Source organism: Lissotriton vulgaris, chromosome 7 (genome assembly GCF_964263255.1).
Source record: "Lissotriton vulgaris chromosome 7, aLisVul1.2, whole genome shotgun sequence".
NCBI classification, from domain to species: Eukaryota; Metazoa; Chordata; class Amphibia; order Caudata; family Salamandridae; genus Lissotriton; species Lissotriton vulgaris.
This window is the reverse complement of record NC_141695.1, coordinates 616,562,221-616,581,600: the sequence shown is the minus strand read 5'-3', so window position 1 is coordinate 616,581,600 and position 19,380 is coordinate 616,562,221. Positions and strand designations below refer to the sequence as shown.

Sequence of the window (19,380 nt, the reverse complement as noted above, 5' to 3'; positions counted from 1 at the left end):
CGATGGGCCACTCAGAGTCAGGCTATAGGTGTCGGTGCAGTGGTGGTCCAGGCGTCAGGTTTCTTTATCTTCAGTAGGCTCAGAGTCTTTCTTCTTTGATACTTATGAACAGAGCTGCTGTTCACAGGAGATTCTGGCTTTGTTGAAGGCAGTCAGTCCACCCAGGGGTTCTGGTGGTCTTTGACTGCAGGACAAAGTGACTTTTGGCACAGGATCTCCGAAAACGGCAGACAGACTGGTAGGGTTGGGACCAAGTCAGTTCTTTTCTGCAGTCTCATCTGCTGGGCGTCTTCTTTCGTTTTCCTTATTCGTAGGTCGTGGGAAGCTCACTTGTGGGTTCAGGGCTACACTATAAATACTGTATTTGGGGGGCATTTTAGATGCCTCGGGGACAATAGCCAATGGGCTACTGACCTTAGGGTGACTACACCCTTGATGTGCTCACCCCACGTGGGGGAGGGGACAGCCTTCTTCTCATAGGCCTCACCTAGGGCTGAAGAAGAGAGCTAGGCCTCCTTTCCTTGGGGTGCTGGGGAGGAGGATGAGGAGGGAGAAGGATTGCAGAGTAGATCCTCAACCTCTTGCCCATGCAAGGGCCTCTATACTGCCTCACAAGTGGGTTCTGCTGCTGTTGCAGAACAGACAGTAGGTACTGGTGGGGACAAAAACTGAATCCTATTCCAAAATTTCAAAAGAGACAAAAGCTTCTATAGGCCTTAGCAGGTGGAGGGTGCAAGCTTAAGGATCTCGCAGTGGCTCTGCAGGTTTTAAACCGCTCTAGTTCTGAGTCGGCTTTATCTCCAAAGAGTTGAACACAGTCAAAAGGGAGGTCCAGGAGATTAGCTTGGACATCTGAGGAAAAATTATCTGTGCAAAGCCAAGCTTGCCGTCTTACGAAGACAGAGGTGCCCATTGCTTTGGCGACCGAATGCCCAGTATTCAAGCCTGATTTTATGATGTGCCGTGAGGAACTCTTGCCATCCGCTATGACTTTGGGGAAGTGTTCTTTCATGTCAGGTGGTACATGAGGGAGTTTCATTGGCATCATGTCCCACACAGCATGGTTATATCGGGCGACCAGACAATTTGCACAAAGGAATTTGAGGGCCATATTCCCTGCTGAGAAGACTTTCTTCCTGCAAGACTTCATCCTTTTTGACTCCCTGTCAGAAAGGACTGTTGGAACGGAGCCACCAGATTGCACTCCTGAACAGAAGGCCAGGTCAACAAGGCTTTCTGGTGATGAGTGAGAAGAGGAGAAGGCTGGGTCCCAGGAGCCGAACGATACTATCAGGCTACAAGGCGATTCGTTACTGGCGAAGGGGAGGGTTTCTCCCATGCTGCTCGTACGGGGCTGGAAGAGTATCATTGAATGGAACAAGTGGATCAGCTGGAGCCATCGAAGGAAGCAGAACCTCAGTGAGGGCATTTGTTTTCACCTCTTTGGTGGGCAACCTCAGGTCCAGACCCTCAGCAGCCTTAAGCATCACTTTGCTGAGTGAGACAACCTGTGGTGCAGGTGGCCCTTTTGGATAATCCATACTGAGTTCTTGTGAGGTATCCAGCCCGCTTACAGAGGACAATCCTTGATAATTCAGGAGTTCCCAAATGGGACTGTCGTCAGGATAGTGCTCCATTGGGTCAGAGTCAGTTACGAAGATTTCCTAGAGAGGGGCTTTAGAAATCTTTACTTCCAGAATCCTCTAGGCCTCTCCCCGGGAGTGAAGTTGTAGCAGTGGGTGCTCCGTACCTGGGGCCACAGGAGGTGGTGAAGGTTGAGTGGGCGGGGATATCGGCGCCGTTAACAGTGCTGGTTGCAATCTCTTGAAGCAAAGTGCTCGGTCGAAGCAGTATGGTGTCTGCTTTGCAGGAACAGCCCCAAAGTGCATGAAAAGCGGTAAGCATTGTGGCACCTTTGGGCCCAAAGGGGAACTGAATGGCATCAACGCTTTTGTGAAAATGGCATACATGGCGCTGGGAAATGCTGCAGGATACGCTCTGGGAAGTCAGGGAGTGCTGGGGCCAGTGTTGAGGGAGTCGCTGGTGTCAGGGCTGGAGGTCAGTTCGGAGAAGTAGGGCAGCACGGCAGATCCTCTGAAAGGAAAGAGACAAGCTCTGAGTACAAGGGTCTGGTTTGAGAGGGAGAACGTCAAGGAGATATACCTCTAGGCCGCTTTTTAGTCTTTTTCTTGCTCTTGCGCTGCTTCTTCTGTAATAGCGTCCGAGGGCACAGGGAATGGTGTGACCATTTTTTGGCAATGTCGATCATCCTTTGCTCGAGCGCTGAACAGTTTGGCCTCACAATCCTTAAGGGTTTCGGGATTCATGCTGATGCATGAAGAAGATGACTTGGTGTTCTGTGATGGACATTTGTCCTTCACAGTCCCTGCAAGGCTTAAACTCTGACTTTTTGGGGAGTGACTTCATTTTAAATATGATGCTGCGTGCTAATTTGTGAGAAAAGATTTTCTGCAGAAGAGAAGCTCTGTATCTGTATTGAAGGCACAGAAAAAAGAGAACTGACATCAGCACGCCAGGGCGGAAGCTACATAGGCTTGGTGGCGTCATCTGACATCACTTCTGATGTCAAACTAGTCCAGCGCCTTCAGTTGGTGACCTCAAAGCTTTGAAGTTTCCAGATCTAGTCTGACGCCTTGCGTTGTTCTACAGGTGAGGAATCTGCTGGCAGAAGTATACAGGCCATAATGGAAATCCTGCACACCACATATTTGTCCTTAAGTTGGCTCTGAAGAATGAAAAACTGACCAGCCTAGCTTACACATTTCTGCACAAGTGGAATTTGGCCAAACACATATGCGCACTTATGTTTCTCGAATCTGGCTGTGTTACATAGGCTGGGTGGAGAAAAGCCAAAGGCTTCAATTCACCATCTGAGAAGCAAACGAGGCCGCTGAGACCAATCCTGGCACTGCTCTCATGTGAGAGCAGTGTGTGGATTGGTTGTGGAGCCTGTGTCATGAGGGCCCATCCCCTTCCGGCCGACGAGAGGATCCACGACGCAGGAGTCAGCTGGAGCTAAGAAGAGCAGCAGGGAAATCTTCATTTTTTGACTCCCTCACGCTAACCCGCCGCCCTCTCCACCCGCGGCTGCCCTACCACTCTAGGTAGGTGGCGGCCGCACCTGTCTTCTGTACACAGAGCTTGAAATGGTCACACTCTTATGGCAGGTGCTAAAGGAACTTAGAAAGCAACTTTTTAAGTCAGGTGCTACATAGTCGTCTTGTGTTTCGGCTCAAATACTGGTCTTATCAATTTTTAAAGAACTATATTCAATTTCATTGGCAGGGTAGCACTGCAGAAGGAAGGAAGGCTTCCTAACTGGTGGAAAATGTCACTTGAAAACAGTGTGTTGGGACAAACATGTGGTCAGTAGAGTTTTTTTTGCCTCAAATCACACTACATTAATGTATGGATAGCAGGACCAGGTAAACCAGGAGACACAGGAAAAAGATTAAGGGACGGACATGGCAGGGCTAAGGCACAAGAGTATCACCAGGGCCTGCTAGGTCAGAATCACTAAAAGACAAATCAAAGTAAACACCCGAGGGAAGGCGAGCGCATCAAGGGGAATTTAAGCACAGTCAGCAATGGTGGTCAGCTGTGTTGCAACTACTTAGTTGGATGGCTCTCCACTCTTTAGTCTTGCCCTCCGTTTGCTCGTTGTATGCACCTTTGTCGTTTTTCCCCTTCCCATCTTTGGGGAATAATTACTCTGGGTCACATCTAAATCCATTGTTATTTTAATTTACTTACCATGCCACCTCAGGCGCTGTGGAGGCAGATCAAGAATAGGAAATGGACCCTCAACAATGCTTGCATTGCGGTCCAACCAGCTCAGACTATACGTCACAAAGGACGACTGACGCATTATACTCTAGAACTGATGGAGGGGCTATTGATGCGCCGTGAAACAGCAAGGACTGTGGCTCCGGAGGTGGAAGTTGAGCATAGACCTGGAGGCAGCCCTGTTATGGTATCGAAGGGTCCAGCTGGCGCATTGGGCGAACCTCTGGGCGATAACTCAGGTGGACAAACTTTTGGGTCCGTGGGGCCCGCAGGCATGCCAGAAGAAGTTGGCAAGGATCCCAATAGTGGTCACACAGAATGCTTTCATTTACTTAGAAGTGGTGGACAGCCCCCGAAACTCAGATTGTGGAGGAGAATGGCCAGGCGGAGCTCTTCAATTTGGTTAGAACTGTCAGACGTCCCCAGAAACGCAGGTTGTGGAGGCACAAGTTACGGGATCGGCTCCAAAGTTGAAGGATTTTGTGATCGAAATCCAGATGTATGTTGCCACCCTTGTGACTTCTCAGGAAAGTGAGTGGCAGAAAGGGGCCTAATACTGCTTTAGAATTATTGCGTTTTTTCTTCAATTTACCCAAAGATTGAGATCGAAAGGAAGACTGACACCTGGAATGCCTCCGGTGACTTCTAGATCTTGAAATGGATTGGGACCAAACTTTCAACTTGGACCGGTCCAGTTGCAGAGACTTCCTGTGCTTGGCGAAGTAAAGTTGTGCCTCATGGTCTCGTATGGCTTTCTGGGTCATCAACGTGCAGTCACTGCAATCCTTTGAACTGTGGCTCGATCCCAGACACCACAGGAAAATTTGGTGAGGATCTGTCACAGACATTTGTTTGTGTTAGTACATATAGGGCTTAAAAGCTGTCGTTTTGGGAGGTGACATGTCTTTTTCATACTGTAAAAAAAGTTTTTGATCAAGTTAAGCGTGTCAAAGAGACAAAAGGTATCTAAGGATCCAAGTCTGGTGGCACGAAAAGAGAGGAACAGACATCAGCGTGATGAAGTGGTGCTTATATAGGCATCATACTTAATTTACAAAGCAGAAAAGTGTCACTGCAGAGTTGCACAGCGTCACCTACTAGTGCGCAGAAGTATTGCTGAAACATTTACGGATCCAGTCTGACACCTGGTGAATAATTAAAAGCTGAGGAATATGCAGCTAGAGGAGGATCTATCAGAATTCCCATTTTAATTCCCATAGGAAAATGTGATATAAAAAAACATAACATTTGTCACAGTTGAAACTTTAGTCACAAAGTACGCTTTTTGCGATGTGGTGTAACTGTGTTCAATCGATCGAGACATTAACCTTTAAAATGGAGCTTGGGTTGGGCTTGAAGGGGTTAAACATCAGAGTACCTGGATAATGGACCACTAAGGATGAAAATGGAAAGAAAATCCAGCAGGTGAAGAAGTGAAGTGGTAGGGGTGGAAAATCAAACAATATTTAACAGTAAGTAAAAAACAGCAGAAACAAGTGGTGACAATAATTAGATGAAAAGTGTCACCTTTTACGGGTCCTGTAGTTGGTGCTGAAATATCCAATTCTCCGTTAAAGACCTGGCCTTCAATTACTTTCTTGTACAAGTTGATGACACGAGACAAATTGTCGCTGGCCTGTAGAATATCGCCTAACAACACAAAATCAAGAAAAAATGCAGAACTGACTTCCATCAATCAAACAGCAATGGATAATACAAGATGCATGCACACAAATGTCCAATCCAAAGTGAGTGGAAGTAAGCAGGACATACTCGTGCATAGCACACTGTCCTTCGTCAAATAACTTGGACTCTTGAAAGAGATTTCCATTTTACCTAAGCTGTCGTCGTTATCCTCTGTCTCACTTGCCATTTTGAATAATGTCAGTCTTTTGAGTTCACATCTTTCAAACAACTCCTAAGGAGAAAATATAGTGCAATTATTATACAATGCTCACTACACGCCAAGGCAAAACAAACTGTAAATTACAAAATCTGAAAATTAAACATTTATTTAAAATTAGTTGTAAGTAAAATCAGTACATTTTAAATGAACCAGAAATAAACTGGGGTAACCAAGAAGCTAACAAAGAGGTAAAAGTGGAGTAAAAGACAAGGCACTGATATCAAAAGCAGCTAATGTTCCAAAATCAATGTTCACATGACAAGTTATACAAAAAATACAATGTGAATTATCCATCCTGATTTCTAGCAGGTATTTTCCTATTTAAGTGCAATGCCTCCATCCTCTCTTTGTTGAAAATACAGTGTCAGGAGCTGAACAACTTTGTTGCTTTTACCGGATTTGAGCTACCGTTTTAAAGCTAAAAAAAAGCAAATAATGCCTCAGAGTTAAACAAGCAGCAACTTCGAGAAGCTGAAATGCAACACCACACATTTAAGGGATGTCGCAATGCCACTATCCCACCAAGGGGAGGGGTAACTGGGCCACACCTGTGGGAATTGAGGCCTTTTACCTCTACTGTCCCGGGGCTGAACCTACTAAGGCTCTGCAAATTGAGCCACGAACAACCCTTTCTGCACTTGACTCTCCTCAGTGGAATCCTAGGTGAGCAGTCGCAGGTTTCTCAGTGAGGTTAGTGCAGGGCTCAAGAATCTTAACACCTTAACCCCCCCAAACCCCCCCTCTCTCTACCCCCCCCCCCCCAAGGCAGCGCAATAAAATCAATGCCCAGCCCACCTAGTGCTTCTCTTTGTAGGAAAAGAGAAGTACTTTATTACACAAAAATACAGAAGGTGACTGCACATTCAATTATGCACAAAGACCCGATTCCAGGTGCACAGCTTGGTGGTCTTAGGGGCTTCCGCAAGATCATCACTTGGTTCTAGTACCCTCCCCACTGCCCACTCCTGTTACTATTAATGGAGTGGGTCCCTTTTCCTGTTACTATTAATGGGTACACCCCTCCTGTCAGGCTCATGGTCAATCAGGTAAACTGGCGGGTGCAGCTCGTGCTTCACCCTCACCCCTTGTATCTAGGTTATCACACAGTCCCCACGAGCCTAGGCTTGATCAGTCTCGCCCCAAGTTCCAGTTAGAGGCTCCAGCCTGCACTCGGCCCTCTCAGTCGCCCACCAGTCCATGGTTGCAGTGCAAGGCCGCGTTTGGCCTTCCGCAACAGCAGGATCTTCACCTGCAGAGACAGGACCCTGCCGCAGTACGTGACAGTGCAAGAGAAGTGCATGGTCTCCTTCACTCTTTCTGCAGCAGTGTGACCTCCTTGGCTGCAGTGCGGAGCCTCCTGGCACCATGCAACAGCCCTCTTCAGATAGCGCGGCAGCCACTCACCCACAGATGACTGTTCTTTGGCGCAGAAAAGTATTTGGAGGAAGTATACTGGTGTAGTAGGTATATACTGATGAGTTTTTTGTTACTTTATATTTAACTGTGACTTATACTGTGATATTTGATAGATATAAATGAAATCTACTTAAATGTTTCAAATTAAAATCTTTTACTGTGATACCTGATGGAAGTAAATGTAAGTAACAGAAAGAAAACTCTTAAAAAAATATTTTTGAGATGTTTGAATTTTTGTTAGGAAAATTATTATGTGAATGCCATACATATGTTATGTAGGAGAGACATATGTGTTTTTCAACTATCTGTTTAGTCTTTTTAGCAGTCTTGTTGAATTGATCATTGATCTGATATGCTGTGTCTGTGTATGTTGCACAGATTTAGTTTTGGATGGGTGCTTTGGAGTGCTATTTATACATACTCGAGGAAGTTAGAATCGTCTTCGTCTCTTTTACTTTTTAGGACTATCCATCACGAATTTATTGGACTTTGTAAATGATTGGTGATAAGAAAAAATGTAATTTCGGTTTTTCTAGTGATTTACGGGATTACTCGAACTGTTAAATAAGCCCTAAGGAAGCAATTTTTATTGTTATTGACAGCATGGTAATCAATATGTTGGGCATAATCACCATCACTTGATGTGGTTCATATGCACTGTTCAAGATAACACGAGATCACCTGTACATTTCAATTCTTGAACTGCACTGACTAATTTGTCTCCCAACACTGCTTTTCAACCAACCGGTGGCAAAAAATATAGAAAAGTCAATCCATGTCAGCCATTGTGGGCTGGCATTCAACGTCACAGGTATCGCCATAATTCCTCCTTTGGTCTATAACCAAAAGGAGACATTCAAAAAGAGACATTGGACAGATTGCATCTTCCGCCACTACACAGCACACGAATCCAGAAGAGACTCGCACTGAAAAATGTAATCTATACATTTGTTGCATGGAGTTGTTTGAGCATGTTTTTCATCATCTCTTGCATGTACTTCATCATTTGTTGCTCCAAAATATTTACTCTTTTTCCTCAGTATCAAAATTGCGTTTCTTTTAATTGCGTATGTAGGCCTTTGCTTGTCCCAAATAGCAAATATACTTTCTGGCCCAGTACCTGCATGCTCCATCTAGCTGCATCATAATTCTTTTATTTTAAGTGGCATAGCCATAGCCCACTTCGACAATATGGTACTCTAGCCAGGCATCTTAAATACAGTGAAATACTTGTAAAATTTGATACAGTTTTGGCATTACTCTTGGTGGGCAAACATTTCTTTAGTTCTTTACAAGCCAGAAAATAGTCAATTGTAAAAATAAACAATTAATAGGAAGCCGAGAATAAAATGTATATTCCTGAGCAGCAGGTTGATGGGGCTGTGAGAAATCTAGCAGGCTGAGATGTTCCATTCCAATTTTTATCTGTCATTGTTAGTTTGACAAAAAAGTTTTATTCTGTTTATCAAAATTTGGCATTTTTTTTTAGGTCTTGTCTGCGTTGCAGCACATGTGCTGCTCGCCTTGGCGAGATCTATTGTTGGTTTTGTGTAAGGCTTCTTTGGAAGTGGGGTTTGTGTCCGCGCTGTCTCCGTTAGGCCCCGCCCACTAGCCTAGCGTTGCAGCGTGTGCGTCTCTTCACGTTGTGTCCTTGCTTCACTCTCGAGCCCCCCTTCTCTGAGAGGCCTGCTGACTCTTCCTCTTGCTTGGCCACTTTTACTTTCACAAAGGCAGCACGTCGCCCTTTAACATTAGCGGCCTCGCGCCTTGTTTAAAGATCAATCCGTTTTTTACCAGTAAAGTTGAGGACGAGATTATAGAGCCCGGTAGGGACCCGTGTCATAGTCTGTTTTTAGGTTCTGCCTGGTCTAAGACCGTCCCTGCTGAAAGCCCTGCCCTGCCCTTCGCCACTGCTTAGCCATGGATTGCAGACGTCTGGGCTCTGAAGTACTGCAACTTTATGACCACTAGCCTTACAAAACATCTATATTGAATAAAAATGGTAATGACCATTAGGTCTTGGCAAGAAGATGCAGGAGGCAACAGCTGTCCACACACTGGATGTCAGTGGCTGCCGACATTGGCACTGGGGGGCCAGGACCCCGTCTCTGCATCGGCTGAATGAACACCATGTAATTCTGGGCACATCACTTTTATTTCCTGGAGCCTCAAACATGAATGTCACCCTGTGCCATACAACTCGTGCTCATGTAAAGCACTTCAATAGCTTGGGATCATGTTTGCTCTATACAAAAACTGCACAAAAGGGGCGTGGCCAAGATGGCGTCGGAGTAGGACGCTTCTTAGAGCCTCTCCGGCGCCGATCCAGCATAGCACCGAATAGCATAGTCCAGGACGTGCTGACCGGCACCAAAAAGACGGCGGAGGTCACCGACACCTGAGGGAGCGGTCCGGTGTTGTCGGCGGAGCAGAGCGGAGCTTGCAACGGCCGCAAGCGCAGTGACGAGTTGAGGCCTATGAGCACCGGCCTCGCGTGATCGAGGGGCCGGCTCCAGAACTAGGCGGCGCCTAACATTGCGAGGGAGCGGCCCGCACTGGAATCATTGCATCGGTCCTCAAGGACCTCACCAAGGGGCGAAGAGCGCGACTTGCCTGTGGGTGCGGAAGCTCTGGACACCAGTGTACACCAGGGAGGGGAGACAGCGGTGCCGGCCTGGCAGAGCGGAAGGAGGTCCGGAAGCGGCAGGGCCGCGACCCACCGGAGGCGTCCAGCTGAGAGGGGGACCGGAGGCACCGTGACGATCGTTGGGGGCTGCTCTCGCCCTCGAGTTGCCGGGGTGAGTCGGAGCGGCTGGGAGGAGCGCAGCGGTTGCTGCAGGCTGGAGCGAGGAGAGCCGGCATTGCAGGAGCGTGCCTGATGGCGGGACGGAGGCGGGCCCTGCTTTGACCACACCGCGGACTCTGCCTGGTGCGGCCGCAAAGCCTTGGCAGCCTGACCTACGTATTTGAGACCGGACATTGGTGATTCCTGGGAAGCATTGAGACTCGGGGCGGCGGGGCCCCTGTGCTGTCCTGAGAGTGGTCCGAACGAGCCGGACATACTACTGCCGGTGACTATCTGTCGCCTGGTTAAGGCGGCGGGGGGGCTCTGCGGCAATAGGATCCCGGCACCGGCGAGTGCTGTGGCTTGAAGCCCGGTGAGGGGATCGATCACTGAGTGCGCAGGTCTTGGCGGGTGGGCCCACGGCGCCATCTTGATTCGGCCTTGCCTGGCTGGGCCCGACAGCCCCAGTCCTGCTAAATTTCGTGGCCCGGGCTGAAGGTGTGGGGAGGCCCTACACTGACTGCACACTCCTGCTTGCCTAGGCGTCAGGGCCCGAGGCGATTGACCCCCCCTATACATCCAGACACGGAGGATACGCTGGAAGCTTGTTGCACTGATCTAGAGGGTATCCCTGATGGAGAGGGAGAGGTCGTACCCTTGGATGGACTAACTGGAGGGGAGAGCCGCACTACCTACGGCCTTGGAAATCCGATAGAGGCTTCCACCTTTGTCTCTGGAGAGGAGGGGCCACCTGGCCACGTACTACAGCCGGAGCTTCACAATGTCCAACACGCTACGTAAGGGGAGGCCAGGAAAAGATGGTGCCACTAAATCTTCACAGCAGCCGGCCTCTCCAGGAGCCAGTGGCTCATCAAAACAATCGGACGATGAGGCGCCTGCCACTAAGGCCTTTATGTCTGAGCTCTTCGCCTCCATTAAAGAGGATATCTCTGAACTCCGCTCGCAACTGGCGTCAGACCTTCGGGAGGTGAGGAGAGATGTGGATGGGCTCGGCGAGCGGGTGGCGACGCTGGAGGACCATGACCTGAGTGTGGCGAACGATGTGCACCAGCTACAGCAAGACATCATCCGTCTCACGGAACAGAATTTGGATCTGCAGACCCACACGGAGGACTTAGAGAACCGTTCCCGAAGAAACAACATTTTCATCCGGGCGGTGCCGTGGGATGGAGAAGCGGGGGACCTGCGTGGGTACGTTCAGGCCCTGTTCTTGCAGATTCTAGACGAGGAGGATATGCAGGAAATAAGGATGGACAGAGTGCATAGAGTGGGGCTACCCAGGCGAGGAGGGGGACCACCTCCGGATATCCTCGTCTGTGTGCATGACTTTCAGGTGAAGGAACGTATCCTGCGGAAAACCAGGGCCATCTCCTCCTTGCGATTCAGAGACCACCGCCCGCAGCTTTACCAGGATCTGGCGGCATCGACACTTTGGAAAAGGAGGGAGTCCGTCCTGTGACCACCTTCCTGCGGGAACGCAATATGTCCTATTCTTGGGGACATCCCTTCCGTATCATCTTTCGCTGGCAGAATAGACTAGCACAGATTAACTCCCTGCAGGTGGCAAAGGATCTCTTGGGCCTGGATGACGTCGCACCTTCTCAGGGAGCTCGCACCTCACCATCACGGAGACGACATCGTCCATCTTCCTGGCACAGAGTTGGTTCATCCCCGATCGGCGGCGGCCGGATCGCACTGCTAGCGTCCAGGAAAGGGGAGATGCGGTGGCTTCGGTGGCCTCCGCCACAATGGCTGACTCTTAAACAAGTTCTGGAGCAGCATGACCCCTGTACCGCTGATTGGCGCCGGAGGGGCTCTGGCCCTAAGGTCCCGGGGGTTCGATTGTACTTTTGGAGGAGCCCCCCCCGGACTGTGGCCCTGAGCGTCACTAAGTTGGCACCCCTACCCCGATACCAGTCCAGACGGGCCCTTACGAACCATGGTCTACTGGAACTGATGAGTACACGGTTCAGGTTCAGTGCCTTGAGTTGTTTTCTATTGTTTTTCTGTTTGTTGGGGGGGGGGAGGTGGGGGGTCCTGGGGCTGGGGGGCACAGGGGGGGTGTTGGAGTTCAAGGCAGGGGGGGTGGGAGGATGGTGGCGACCAATGGGTGTGTGTGCGGGGCGTTGTTCGCTATGGAGGAGCACTACTCTGAGCTCTACATCTGAGGCCGTTTTTCGAATGTTGTCATGGATCTGGGCTTTGCTGAGGACTATATGCTCACTGGTGATCATTTGGCACATGGGGGACTCGAGGTACTGGATGTTGCGGAGTGTGAGGATGAGTGGGTATTGGGTGGGCATGAATGGGAGTGAGGGTGGCAATGGGGGGTTGGCTAGGATTCGGGGGGAGGTCGTGAGACGACTATGATCTCGACTGCCGTCCACACAGCATAGGGGCCTTTTGATTCATTATGCCTGTTAGTGTTGGCTCTTGGAATGTGAAGGGTCTCAATTCCCCGCAGAAGCGCCAGAAGTTATGGAAGTATTTGTCGAACCACCACCTGGATGTGGTTGGACTTCAGGAGACTCACCTAGCTAGGAAAGATGAGCTTAGACTCCGACACAGACATTTTCCTCTCATCTATAGGGCGTCTGCATCTACTAAGCATAGGGGGGTGGCTCTTATGTTTCGGGCGTCCCTTCATTTCCAGCCTGAGGGGGTGAGTGGTGACAAGGAGGGTCGATGGTTGATGGTGAAAGGATCGCTGTATGGACGTATGTGTACTTTTGTGGTAATGTATGCGCCCAATGCTAAACAGAATAGCTTTCTGCAGGCAATGTTGGAAAGAGTGGGGAACTTTGTGGAGGGTCATTTGTTCCTTCTGGGGGACTTCAATATGGTATGGGATAACGACCTGGACAGCTCATGTACACAGAGAGCGGGCACTGGGGTCTTCACCAATGAAACGCAGCGGCAGGTGGGAGACTTGGGACTGATTGATAGTTGGCGTTTCCTGTACCCCCAATCTAGAGACTACACCTTCTTCTCACACGTTCATCGATCTTACTCTCGCATTGATCATATTTTTGTGAGCCAAGCCCTTAGGGGGGACATCCAGGTCTCTAGCATCTTTCCACTTTCCGTGTGGGATCACAGCCTGGTGGTTCTCGGATTACACTGGTCGATGGGGGGGATGGGTGGCGAAAATGGTACTTCCCCGCGGCGCTGGTACGGGATGATGTCGCATGCAAGGAGCTGAGGAAAGCCATTCGGGTCTTTCTGGCGCTTAACCCACCTTCAGACACCTCGGTGTATACCACCTGGGACGCCTGTAAGGCCTCGCTGCGGGGCACCTGCCTAAACCTCAATGCCAACCTTAATAAATTAAGGAGGAAGGAACGGGAAGAACTAGAGGCAGAACTCGCCGTGTTGGAACAGGCACATAAATCTAATCCATCCCAAGTGACTTTAAGACCTTTAACTGCGGTGCGGGGGAAACTTCAGGCCCATTATAACAACCGGGCCGAATTCACTCTCTTGCGACAACGGAGGGCTTCCTATTCACAGGGGAACAAGGTGGGAAGGCACTTAGCTCGACAACTCCGAGATAAGAGGGAGCGAGAGTACATTGGGGGGATTAAGGACCCCGTAGGGAATGAGCAACATAGAGATGCGGACATGGCTGCCACCTTTGGTCGCTTTTATGCCGACTTATATAGAGGAACGGATCTAGATTGGGCCGCTCAATCCGCATTCCTAACTAGCCTTCCTATACCCTAAGTTTCCAGAGAGTGGAATAAGCTGCTGTCAGCCCCTATCTCCAGGGACGAGGTGCTGGACGCTATAAAGGCTCTGAAGCTCCACAAGGCTCCGGGCCCCGATGGTTATACGGCCTTGCTCTACAAATCGTTTGCGGAAGAGATATGCGATTATCTAGTTTCTCTCTTTAATGGGATGGCTAACGATGGGCGGACCTCGGGAACCATGGCCGAGGCTATGATCACCATCCTTCCTAAGCCGGGGAAGGATCCCACCCAGTGTTCCTCTTATCGCCCGATAGCTCTCCTCAACCTGGATGCCAAACTGTATTCCTCAATTCTTGCAAGACGGCTCCAGGATTTGATGCCGGCCCTCATCCACCCAGACCAGTCCGGCTTTATTAAGGGGCGACAGACCCATGACAATCTAAGACGGGTGATACACTTGATCGAAAAGGCCAACAGGTTCCGTATACCTGCTGTTTTGGTGGGATTAGACGCAGAAAAGGCTTTCGACCGAGTCGACTGGGGATTTTTATACCAAACTTTGGAAGCTTTTGGGTTCTCTCCCCAATTCATAAAAAGGATCAGTGCTAATTATAGCCAAGCTACATCTAGAGTGATGGTAAATGGACATAGATCCGCCTGCTTCCCCCACTCTCGCGGAACACGGCAGGGGTGCCCCCTCTCCCCGCTCCTTTTTGCCCTCAGTATAGAACCTCTACCACTTGCTATCAGGGAGAAGGAACAAATTATCGGCCTTCCCTTCACGGGCGAACAACATAAGATTTCTCTGTTCGCGGACGATGTCCTCTTGTCGGTCGGGGACCCGGTCCGATCGCTACCTCACATTCACACGGTCCTCTCGGAATTCGAAGCGGTGTCGGGATTCAAGGTTAACTTTGATAAGTCATACATATTGAATCTGACTCTTCCCCCCACTGAAGTGGATCGGGTACGCATGCTCACGCCCCTTTCATGGTCCTCTTCCTCACTGCTTTATTTGGGTATCAGGCTAACTTCCACCCTAGGCGCGCTATTTGCGGCTAATTTTCCACTGGCGCTAGCGGCAATACGTGGGGAGCTGGAGAGATGGAAGCCGAAGTACATCTCCCGGCTGGGTAGGATCCATGCTGTCAAGATGGTACTTCTACCTAAATTCTTTTATCTTTTCCAGGCTCTGCCCATACCAGTAGAGTTGGATTTTTTTCGGCGCCTTAAAACTCTGATGCTGAAATTTGTGTGGCAGGGAGGCCGAGCGCGGCTCTCGTTTGCAGTGCTGAGACGACCACGGGGGGAGGGTGGGGTTCCCGGACATGCATCTATACTATAAGGCCGCGCAATTGCGGGTACTGGTAGAGTGGTCCCAGCAGCTTTCAGAGAAGCACTGGTTACATATGGAGCGGAGCGTGGCTGGAAGGTCCATTTGGGATTTGGCCTGGAAGCCTAAGGCTGATCGGCCCAGGAATGCCTATATCTGCACTCCCACCAGCATGGTCCTGAAAGTCTGGGACACGGTCAGTTGCGATGACCGCTGGACCACCTTCCCATCGCCATTTACCCCTATTCACTTAAATCCGTCCTTTCCCCCGGCAATGCAGGAAGGATCATTCGAACTGTGGAGAGAGGGAGGATGTAGAGCTCTTACTCACTTATTCCATGGGACAATCCCCCTTACTTTTCAAAATTGTATGCAGGACTATGGTGTCCCGCCCACCGAACGCTTTCATCACCTTCAGCTCCTGCATTGGGCGACATCGACGGGAGTGCTAGATGCAGCCACGCGGCCGTTGACGTCCTTTGAGGCGTTTATCCTACGCACATCATCCATGAAAGGGACGATCTCCTTCCTATATAGGTTACTATTGGACACCGTGATATTTCCGCGCCCTCGGTATATGGAACAATGGGAGGCTCTCCTCGGTAGAGACATCTCTAACAACGAATGGACAGGGTTGTGGCGGGACATAAAGGCACATAACCACTCGCTTGATTTCAGGGAGGCGCATTTGAAACTTATGTTTGACTGGTACCTCTCTCCATCCAAGCTGCATCGAATATTTCCGTCATCATCGGACAGGTGCTGGCGGGGATGCGGCATGCTGGGAGACTTCCGCCATATATGGTGGGACTGTCCCACCATCAAGCCGTTTTGGTCCGAGATACTGTCCCACATCAAGGAAGTGGTGGGTTACCCGATTCCGGAGTCCATGGACTATGTCCTGCTGGGACTTCGAGATCCGGTGCTGGAGCATCAGACCAGGGCAGACAAACATATTATTTGGCTATGTTTAGGAGCAGCTAAATTAACGCTAGCGGCAGCTTGGAAGAAACCGAATGCACCGGCGATCTCGTTATGGCATGCGAGGTTATGGCGATTACTGAGTCTGGAAAGAATGTCTGATATATTTCTGGGTAACTTTAAGAATTTCTTGTTTCAATGGGGCCCTCTACTTCGATTTCTATCTCGAGGCCTCCAGTCTGCAGTCTGTCCTTCAGCACTACGTACACTCCACCTATTTCAACTCTAATTAGCGGGATACTTGAAGCTTGATAGGGATGAGAGAATGGTCGCCACCATGGGGGAGGGGGGTGGGGGGGAGGGAGGGGAGGGTACAGGGGGGGTCTGGTTGGGGGTTGTTAGTTCTCTGGTTGCGACACTACCTGGCGCCTGGAGGCGGACTATGGAGGATTCATGTGCAGCTGCTTCCCTAGCTGGAAGTTCGGCCTAATGGAACTATCGCTCCCCGTGGCGAGTTAGCGGTTTGTGTAATCGGGAATTTGAATTCAATTATGCCACTGACACTAATGAACATTGACTCTTGCACCAGTTTTGCTGATCATATATGTTATCTTCCCGTACTCCATTGTGATGGCGCATCTGACCCCCCTGTGTGGGGATGATTGATATCTGTCGCCTGTGTCTTCTTTTTCTTCTCTTTTCCTTCTTCCTTTTCTATGCTTTTATCTCAAAATTCAATAAAAATAAATTTGAAAAAAAAAAAAACTGCACAAAAAACAAATGCAGTCATAAGCGCGCTGCAGCCCGGCGAGCTCTAGTCCTATTGGGCAGGCGGCGACGTCTGTGCGTGTACACGACACTCATCACCCTGCGTTGTGTCTGATCATGAACGCGCATCCCCGCTCCTGAGCTATTTACTGCCTCTGCCAATCCGACGATTGTATTTATTGCAATGAAAATGCAGCTAGTGCATAATTACATTACAGAAGAAACACGCTCCTTCCCTCGCTCCCCCCACCCCTCCTCCTCCCTGGAACTATTAAAATTGTGTACAGCTGGGATGGGAGGAGGTTGGCCTGGCAACTGTGAGAAAGCTACATTTAGCATCTGATGTACTGTACTGCTTAAGGTGGGCAAGTGCGTACCTGGGTGTTGCGTGGGCTCCGAGGTCTTGGGGTGGGGGCATCTGATTTCTGCCCCTGCCTTTTCATGTCCTGCTGAGCATTAAATGAAATTGTGAATTAAGGGGTCGAGGGCTTAGAGACTGAACAGAAAGCAGCAATGTCTTTGATTCTAATTCAATTGCCTTTTCCGCGTTTTCACACGTCATAACGTCTCTGCGCCCTGTAGAGCATCTTTTGGTAAAAAGCCTAGTTTAGTATTTTGTAACTCAACGTACGTAGTTGGTCAGCAGACGTGTCTGCGCCATACAAGGTGACCACAGCTAGCTAACCAAGCATTTGCAATGCAATAGGTCTCGCATTTACGCAAGTTTGAGCTATTGGCGTTGAAAATAACAATGCCTTTTTTTTGTTTTAGTTTTAAAAAGATAAATGAAAGGCATTGTCATTTACAATGCCAATAGCTTAAACTTGTGTAACTGCGAGACCTATTGCATTGGAAATGCTTGTTACAAGAGTGGTATCTCCACCAAAGATCTAATAGGTTGGAAAGTTTACAACAGATTCCAGAAACCCATTATATACACAATCTCAAAGTCCATGTTTGAACACCAGAAGCATGTGAGTGAGATGTTCTGAATTAACTTCAGCTGCACTGTTATCCATCTGTTCCTTAATTTTAAATTATCATTACAACATTGTTTATATTACCATTTTGTTCAGTACAGACAATGTGCTCTATCCTGGGTTAAGCACGTTTCTTCTTTGCGCCTTTAAATGCAATGGAACTACATCGACTCTTTCAAATGTGTGTAAAGAATCTGATAGAGAGGAGAAAAGGCTCTATGGATCAGACAGTTCAGACCTTAAGAAGTATGGTTGTCCCTACCTCTTTCAAATGACCTTCTACAAAATACAGAGTTTGAGATCTCTTCTTTTTGATAGGTATCCCACTGGAGGCTTGTGCAAATAGACAAATGCCCTAATGTCTTTATTAAGAATGTTTTTCTGTGGGTATTAAGCCCAAGAGTCCTATCCCTTAAGCGGGGGTGGTGGGATGGTTCTGCTAGATGCTGGAACTAGCGCAGCATTGATACCTTGAGGTTTCTTGTAAGGGGCTTATAAGAGAACTAGCCAGCCGCCTGCAAGGTGGACCATGCCTGATTAGCCCTAGGTAGATTGCAGAACAATATGCACAATGCACAACGATGCAGAAAAGAAATGCAGCAAAATGCAGCAGTTGAGGTGGATGGCTGAGAAGAACGCTTAAGGACGGTAGATTGGTGTGCTTTCTGGCCTGACGAGGGGGCAGGAAAAGGGCAGATTCAGCTGCCGGGAAGCGCTGGTATGTGGGCAGCACATGGGCAGCAACTGACCGAACTGTGAACATTACAGGGGAGGGGGAAGGGGCAATGGCTGCTCACAGCATGTTGCAGTAACCGAATCACCCGGAAAGCCCGCGATCCGGGAGGAGCGGTACCACAGTAGTGACGCTGACTTAAGGCTGTTTCTTGGCTCCCAAAGTCTCAGTCCGCCTGCTCATCACAGACCTTATCGGCCCAGGGTAGCACGCTCTGATTCTGCACCGAGCTCCGTACTCTTACTCCTCACCAGCCAGCAGCATCAAAAGCAGATTCTGAGCAACGGCGAAATAACTGCACAGAGAGCAGAAAAAGGAATTGTACAACAAAGTATTTCACAGTACATGGGCTCCTGCCGATCGGCACAGTGAAGTCCTACCCGGGAGCTCCACCCAACATTTGGGGTTGCTGCCCACTCCCACACAAGGCTCCGGCATTTACCACAAAGCAGTTTTATTTTATGGCAGCCCTTCCTGGCATACAACACATGACTCAATTCACAAAAGCCCTCTCCGGGCATATGGGGATCGCTGACTGTTCTGCACACAGGCAATGACCCGATCGGTGCAGCAACCACACCTCGCATAGAGTCCACTAGACATGGCTCCCCACTAGACTTTGTCCCCTCCAAAGCTCTCCTCTTCCTCACCTGGCACACTGGTCTTGGCAAGCAGACAGGCGCTGGTGCTCCAGGGCAAGTGGTCTTGATATCCCTTAGTAATGTCCCTCACCCAGAAGGGAGACTGCAGCCCTTGGCCCTCAATCCTGGTGACACTCAGAAGTCTTGCAGAGCTTCCCCTCTTCACACAGCCCATTTGACTGTACAGCAGATGACTATTTTGGGGTCTCAAACTCCCCCTTTTTATGCTCCATTTCCAGACACCAAATGTGATTAAGGGTGTGAGTCTTTGAAGTTTCCTGATATATGCCCAGGTCCCTTCCTTGGGACCTCGCACTAAATCAACAAGCATTTGCAATGCATCTCGCCTTTGGGACCTTATATGTATTTAGCTATGCAGC

The 19,380-nt window shown here is 49.3% G+C and overlaps 1 protein-coding gene across 2 annotated transcripts in view; it reads right to left on the bottom strand.

The window, feature by feature from the left end:
- GGA3 (golgi associated, gamma adaptin ear containing, ARF binding protein 3) overlaps positions 1-19,380 on the bottom strand; it is a 730,479-nt gene that overhangs the window by 247,076 nt on the left and 464,023 nt on the right. For both annotated transcript variants that reach the window (XM_086930774.1, XM_086930775.1), the window contains 2 exons: positions 5,644-5,725; positions 5,335-5,457 (listed from right to left, as the gene is read on the bottom strand). In XM_086930774.1, the coding sequence (XP_086786900.1) occupies positions 5,335-5,457; positions 5,644-5,725 (205 nt within the window). The remainder of the gene's footprint in view (positions 1-5,334; positions 5,458-5,643; positions 5,726-19,380) is intronic.